The sequence below is a fragment of the Palaemon carinicauda genome, chromosome 10, assembly GCF_036898095.1.
Source record: "Palaemon carinicauda isolate YSFRI2023 chromosome 10, ASM3689809v2, whole genome shotgun sequence".
In the NCBI taxonomy this organism is placed as follows: Eukaryota; Metazoa; Arthropoda; class Malacostraca; order Decapoda; family Palaemonidae; genus Palaemon; species Palaemon carinicauda.
Genome location: NC_090734.1, coordinates 81,253,628 through 81,261,759, shown reverse-complemented (window position 1 = coordinate 81,261,759; position 8,132 = coordinate 81,253,628). Strand labels below are relative to the sequence as shown.

Here is an 8,132-nt window from a genome sequence, read left to right as displayed (position 1 = left end):
GATTAAATATTAGTCTCTCGAATATCTGTTATTCAGAGATGCAAAATCCTCACATCTAAATTAAAGATGTTTTTTCTTTGCAGTAAATTGGTAACATCATATTACGTAACAGATTAAGTATTGGATTTGGAAATAACTTGGGACAATTATGAGTCAACCATACGTGTTCGGAGCCGGACGACGCCTTGATAACTGTACGCTTATGATACGTACTGAAAATATGTTTATAACAAATGACATTTTTGCATGTTTTCTTCTATCATCATACAATGATGCATACTTAACGACAATTCCTTATAGAAAAGGTGTAAATTCTGGTAATAATTTTGTCAAATACAGTAAGTTAATACTGTTTGTACTCAACGAACAGCCGACTGATACGTGTATGAACGTCAAAGTGTAGCTCCCTGGCATCGGAAATCGTTAAGCATGTATATAAGCAATACGTAACCAAGGTTTCTATTCAGTTGTAACTAAGGAACGGTGACACAACTTTAAAGCAGCTGAGTCTAGAAGTCTCAACAATGTTGATTTACAGTGTTTTATCAAGTCATTTTAGAAGACTGGCTATAAATATCAGTAACTCCATGGGTAAAGTATTGCATATTTATACATACTATAGTCTACTAAGTCTAGGCCCAACAATTATTATTATTATTATTATTATTATTATTATTATTATTATTATTATTATTATTATTATTATTATTATTATTATTATTATTATTATTATTATTATTATGAACCCCGAGTTCCCACTGGGGCTCCCCCATTATCGTAAGATATATATATATATATATATATATATATATATATATATATATATATATATATATATATATATATATATATATATATATATATATATATATATATATATATATATATATATATATATATATATATATGGTATTATTTTACTGTATTACATGGCAATGTAACGTAGGAAAAAACTACTTTCTCTTAAAGAAAAAATTACGCTCTCGTCGAAAATGACACTCGTTCCCGTCGCAAATGAATAGTTTCAGAAATATATATGTATGTATGTTTGTATGTATGTATGTATATATGTATGTATATATATATATATATATATATATATATATATATATATATATATATATATATATATTATATATATATATATATATATATATATATATATATATATATATATATATATATATATATATATATATATATATATATATATATATAGAGTATATATATATATATATATATATATATATATATATATATATATATATATATATATATATATATATATATATATATATATATATATGGTATTTTATCGTTTTTGTTCATATTATTAATAATAATAATAATAATAATAATAATAATAATAATAATAATAATAATAATAATAATAATAATAATAATAATAATAATAATAATAATATTAATTGCTCTTATTTTTTATTAATGTTGCTATTATTATTATTATTATTATTATTATTATTATTATTATTATTATTATTATTATTATTATTAATGATAATAATAATATTATTATTATTATTATTATTATTATTATTATTATTATTATTATTATTATTATTATTATTATTATTATTATTATTATTATTATTATTATTATTCTGTTCGAGGTGTAGGCTACCCAAGGGAAATTGTGATTATGATTATTTTACGTCTGTCTGTTAGGGTTACCTCTGGAAGTATATCCGATAGATATTTCATTGCAGGATTTGTAATGTTTTATATGCTGCTGGTACAATAACAATAAGTTGATGTAAATATTTTATGTAAGGTACGTAGATTGATAAATAGATCAATAGTACTTTATTGAAGCTATTACCTTTAAATTCGTGGGGGCAAATTATGAATTCTGAGTGGGGACAGCAGATCATTTTTCTAAAAAGAAATGTTCTAACCAAACCTTCCCAAATCCCAAGTCACACTTTGAAATGGTAGTCGTTGCAAATTGACCAGTTGTGAAGAAATTTTCTGCACTTTTTCTTCCTTTCGTATATTGCCCTTTCCGAATATTATTGTTACCCCCTTAAACGTTCTCTCCTTCATTAGGTTTTCTTTATGAAACATCGGGAGAACTTTTAGATCAAATGATTTAATGAACTTGTACGATTATAGCTTGCTCAATGTTCGTGACAACACAGAGTAGACACGCACAGCAAAGTTAAGGCTTTAAATCCACATTTTGAAAGGGAATAAAGAAACAAGTAGACAACCTAATTTAAAGTTCACTCCGAACAAGTTCTGTAACCCCCTTAGACCACTTTATCATTGGCTTAGCCTAAGATAAGTTGCAAGCTTTTGTTTACTTCTTGTGTGGGTGGCATCCCATTTGAAACTAGGTCTTTCATATGCCATTATATTTACTAGTTTAACCCGTCTAGGAAACTTGAAAAATAAGTGTGTCCAATGATTACTGACCTCTAAACTGTTCAAAACATCTATAAACACATCAGTGTAAATGACCGAAATCCCCTACAATATCACTGCAAACCCATATAAATCGATAAATAATGTGTTTTTATTAATTTACATTGTTTTTTTAGTAATTTATTTAAATAAAATGTGTATTTTAAAGCATTTTTCTTTATATCCTTTACACTATATAAAAGGTTACAGAACCTAACCAACCCACCTAACCTGACCTAGTAGTTCCCAGGTCACAACCCCCAGCCTGGGTAAGTCCTGGACCCCCTTCCCAGGTCATAAACCTTCCCAGGTCACAACCCCTAGCCAAGGTTTACCTACAAATATATAGAAAATATAAATGCTAAAAACATAAAAATAATGTTTTTGTAATAAAAACATTATTCATTGATTAAGGGTTTGCAGTGATATTGTAGGAGATTTCGGTAATTTTCAAGGGCATTCCAGTATTTACCTGAGGATTCCAGTAAATCCGTGGGATTCCAGTAATTCGAGGTACCTTACATCTTACCTAAATAAGTATCAAAGCAGAACTGCTTTGAAAGTGCCATTGTTGGAAGAACCTTAGTACATTTGTAATAGAAGTAGGCGATTGACTAATTAAGTCTTGTAACAAATGTATGTTTTACCTTACTGTAATACAATATTTGTACAGTTGAAAGATTTTGATCAACACAATTGAATAGATCTGCCAAAACACTAGTTTGAACCTCAAAATGGTAATAATAGCCCACAATTTGAGGTAATCCAGATACCTATATCTGTGAGAAACTCCCCTTGTATTCTTACTATTGGGTAATTGACTTTTTGGTTTGATCTCCCATGACATTAGAAGCTCCTGAGAATAGTTCATGAAATTCCTTACAGGTTATGCTCCTGTCCAAACATTTATTTCACATTTGTTTTATGGCATTTCCTATTTTCTCTAGTAGAACTGTACTAATACCAATTAGCAAGCTCCAATTAGAGATGTTTTTACTGTCATGTGACCTTTTCTTGGCCAGTATCCAGTTCCACCCCTTTTGATATGAGCTCCAACCATTTTAATACTAGATCCGCTTCTCCAAATGTCACACGCTTGAAACATTTCTTCCGTAAATACCCATTTAAGCACAATTTTCTTAATACCATCCTAAACAAGTAGTGTAGCCATTTCCCTTGTAATGGAATTAATATGTTCCTGGTGTTTTTATTGGTATTAGGTTACAGATGTATGAAAGTTGAAATCATTAGGTTATCCTAATATGTTCCTATATGGATACAAACCCTTGTCCTTTAATAGGAGTATGATTTTATTGTAGCTGGAAATACTCGGCTGTTAAAATTTTAAACGAGATGTCGATAGGTACTTGCTGGTAGCGAAGAACCCCCGCCGCCCTTGCATCTCGCTGAGAAACCACAATAACTTTAGCTGTCAAGAAGTACAGTACAGACATACTCTCAGCAAACACACTTTGCTTATTAATGCTTTTTATTTCTTTGCATTTTGATAGTGTGTTCATGTTATAGAAAAAAAATTTGTGGGCATGCAGTCTTTCCTTGGAATTCCTGATAAACATTGCAGGACTTTCATGACAAAGCCTTATGTGGAAACCCATTCTACATGTCCCTCTTGTATTTTCCATTACTGTATGTAGTCCTTGCATTGTGAGGAGTGTGTAGAGTGGTAGTCCTACCAGTGGCAGTAGTTTGGCAAGAAGAGGTAAAAGGAACCCAAGGTTTGGTCACAGTCCCTTTTCCCCTGTTTCTGCATCTGACTTGGGAAGCCAACATAAAGGCATTCCTGAAAGGTGCAAGCATCGTCGCCCTGTAGTCAAGTAGTTAGATGCTGTTGCTCTTCCACCAGGTAAATGGGCTAGGGTAGTCCACTCTGATTCACCCTTTATAATTATGATTGAGGACCTATCTGCTGTCACTGTAGAGATAGATTCCTCAGATCCTAGGGGCATAAGGTAGATCCTTTGGACCTTTGGAAGTTCTGATGGCTGATCTGGGTGAGTAGTTGTCCTTTTTTTTGGGTCTTGGGGGCTGATCCAAAGGTTAGACAATCTAGATGATGCACCTCCAGCACTGTACGTATGGAGGAAGATGTCTATTGATGGGATCATCCCTGAAATTAGACGATCATGGTGAGGCCCTTCCAGCATTGTACGTAGGAGGGAAGATGTTCATTGATGGGATCAACCCTAAACCCCAGTTCTAGATGTAGGTTGGAACAACCCTGGTCACGAGAAGCGGAGGACCCCATCTGTAAGATTGAACAACAGGTCTCCTGCCTTTAAAAGACTCTCTTAAGGCAGCGAGGTTGTCCATTAGATTGAATAACAGGTCTCATCCCTTGAGGGACTCCCTTAAGTTGGCGAAGTGGTCAAAGTTAATTCTCCCTGTGGTCTAAACTCTGAAAGTGTTATGTAAGAAGGGGGCATATTTTAGTATGTAGCCTCTGGATTCTGATGTGGCATCCTTGACCCATGGGGTCTCATTTGAAACTCAGCAGTCGACGGTTTTATCAGGGCCTGAGATCCTAAACTTTGAAACAGCCTCCATGTCAGCCTTGCAGCTCATGTCGGCCTTGCATCCCATGTCTGCCTTGCATCCCAGGTCTTGGTATGATCACTGGTTGGGCACAGTCTCATACTACTCAGCTTTGGAGAAGCATTTCTACCCAAGAGTCTGAAAACATTGCAAAGAACTTGTGTGGTTAGGGTCTAAGGTACTAGAATTCCTGTTTTTAACGAGGGTTAACTACCCACTTGCTAGTTAGCGGGGGGTAGGTGAGGGGTAGCTAGCTACCCCTCCCCCCCACCCACCGGTGAACTGATTCACTCCGCTTTTGGCTCGGGTGGTGGTCAGACGTGTCTGCTCTCACCCTCGCATTGACAGCCTTAATCTTTTTTTGCTTTCTCTTTCAGTTTGTGTGTTTGGACGTTGGCCTCTCTCCTTATCATGCGGAAATGCCCTGGTTTACCCGACCGCCCTTGTTGGACTTATATGTCGGCGGTCGAGACGGACCCTCACACCTTGTGTCCGTTCTGCATAGGTCAACGGTGTGATAAGGATAAAGTGTGCAGTGAGTGCAGGGAGTGGTCTATCTTCCAGTGGGAGAGGTTTTCCCGGCGACGGAAGAAGAAGTCTAAGCGGGATCTTTCTCCTTCAAGGGTTTCCTTGAAGAAGGAAAATTCCAAGGACTCTTCTTCCGTTGCCCGAACCTCCTCCGAAGCTCCCACTCGATCGGTCTCTCGTGAGAGGCCGTCGAGTGGTAGCGTAGGCTGTTCTTATGTTGACCGACCTCGGGGTTCGGGAGAGGGAGTTGCCTCCCATAGCGAGGCAGCTCCTCCTCCTCCTCCGGGGAAGGATTTATCTGTTTCTGTTTATAATGATGATTTATTGCAGCCTTGGGCTTCCTTGGGGCTTAAGGGTTCGCCCTCCAGGGAAGCCCTGTTTGACTTGATCCAGTTGGGCGCAGCTGTCAAACAGTCGCCGGTGATAGCGGAGGTTGACCCTCTGTCTACTGTCGACGTTGTTGTGGCAGAGGCTTCTGACGGGTCGGGTCAAACCCCTGCCTTGGGTGCTGATGTTGCTGAAGGCTCAGTCCCCCCCTCCGAACATCCTTTGAGGGAGGAGCTGAGTCCAACGGTCTCTCCTGCAGGTGATTCTCCCCCTCGGGGGAGTTCACTAACAGAGACTCCTCTACGGAGGACCGACGATGGTGTTCCTGCTCCCAGAGGACGTATCCGTAGCAAGGTTTGCCCTCCTCTTCGCCGTAGAGGTCTTCCTTCTCCCCTCAAAGGAGTTAGGAGGCGCCTCTTCGGCTCCTCGCCCTCGCCGTCCCCTGCAGAGGATCCTCCTCGTTATGAGTCGACCGTTGCAGCCGCATCTCTGGACCTCTCTGCAGATCGTTCACGATCTCCTACGCCTGCCAGACCTGTTGATCCTCCTTCACCGTTCGTGGCAGCTGATGCGCAGTGGGCGCCCTCGCACCCCGTTATCCAACGGGCACCGGTCCCTTCGGGGCAAAAGGGCTTGTCTCACAATGGGAGCAAGTCCCTTAAGTGCCAGGTTTTACCTGTGCGCACACGATCTCGAGTTGCGCGCAAGCCTTCTCCTGTTCCTGCTGTTGCTGAGATTCATCCTGTGCCGGAAACAACGCGCCAGCGATCTCCTATGGCAGAGTCGACATGTCAGCGCTTTCCTGCTCGCCATCGATCTTCTGCTCGCCAGCGCTCTCCTGCTCGCAAGCGATCTCCTGTACGCCAGCGATCTCCTCCTCGCCAGCGCACATCTGCGTGCCCTGATCCTGATACACGCCCTGCGCGCCCACGATCTCCTGTGCGCCCACGATCTCCTGCGCGCCCACGATCTCCAGCTCGCCAGTGAACTTCTCCTGCACGCCGGCGCGTAACTACGCGCCATCGCTCCCCCGCGCGCCCACGATCTTCGGATCTGGGCATAGGAAGGAAGCCTCATCCTTCGCCTTCTCGCCAGCGTTCACCTGTGCGCCCTTGGAACTCGCCCTCTCGTCAACCCTCGCCTACGCGCCATCGCGCGCAGTCACCTTCGCGCCCACAGGTTCCAGCTCCTACCGTGCTCACTTCCAGAGGTGGAAGGGACACGACGCGCCCACGAGCAGTCTCCTTCACGCGCTTCTAAGCCTGCTGATCCTGCCCCCCATCTGTCTTCTCCAGATCGCGCACCTGCACGCCAGCGATCTCCGGCGCGTCCGCGCGCCCTATCGCCTGCGCGCCCTATCGCCTGCGCGCCATCACTCTCCAGCACGCCCACGAGCCTGCTCGCAGAAGATCACCTGCGCGCCCACGCGCAACCTCACCTGCGCACAGTCACTCACCTGCTCGCCCTGCGCGCCATAGCTCGCCTGCGCTCCGTCGTTCACCTACGCGCCGTCATTCTCCTGGTCGCCAACACTCGCCCACGCGCCCCCACGCCCTCGCGCCGTGAACCTGTGATTGTTCCATCGCGTGAACGCCAGCGCGAGCCCAAGCGCGATTCTCTCCGGGTTTCGCAACGCGAGCCTCCTAGCGAGTCTTCAAGAGCGAGAGCAGTCAGGTCATCTTCTTCAGGCCCCCCCCCCGCAAGCGCAGAACAGCGCGTTCGCAGGTGGAGGGGAGGTCTTCAGAGAGGTCTAGGCACCAATCTTCTTCCCTTTCTTTTCAGGCAGGCCCTGTGGTATCTACAGTACTCTGAAGGATCGCCCGATCCCCTTCCCTCCAGCGGGAGTCTCTGACACTGCGTCTGTCAGTAAGCAGTCATGGTTTGGGTCACTTATCAGAGCTGTCGTCCAGGCTGTTAAGCCTGCCTTCGCTGATTTGGGTCTCAAACCAACAGCAGCTCCGACCCCACTGAAGAGGAAGAGAGGAGTAGAGATCGTGGTGACTTCTCCCGGTGTCAAACTGGCTCCTAAGAAATCTGTAAGGAAGGCTCCTTCCCCCCCTCAGACGTTCTCTCCTTCTCCTGTGGACGAAGCTTTTCCGTCCTCAGGGGAATCTACCGAGGTGAGACCTTTTCCCACCGTACCAATGGGAGAAACCCCACCGTGAGTAGGAGAATCGTCCTGTGTTGGGGTGGAGAAGAGCCCTCAGACTTCGTTGCTGGAGTCCTACATCCCTCCTAGAAGGGAACCAAAGGACTCGAAGACTATCCCGAAGTCTTCTTTCTGGATTCGACCAGAGCCG

At 42.2% G+C, this 8,132-nt stretch overlaps 1 protein-coding gene across 1 annotated transcript in view; it reads left to right on the top strand.

Annotated features, from left to right (window-relative positions):
• Positions 1-456: 456 nt before the first annotated feature.
• Positions 457-8,132, top strand: part of LOC137648657 (S-adenosylmethionine-dependent nucleotide dehydratase RSAD2-like) — a 75,808-nt gene continuing 68,132 nt past the window's right edge. Inside the window, exon 1 of the mRNA XM_068381661.1 lies at positions 457-591. Within this exon, the coding sequence (XP_068237762.1) occupies positions 525-591 (67 nt within the window). The 5' untranslated portion in view covers positions 457-524. The remainder of the gene's footprint in view (positions 592-8,132) is intronic.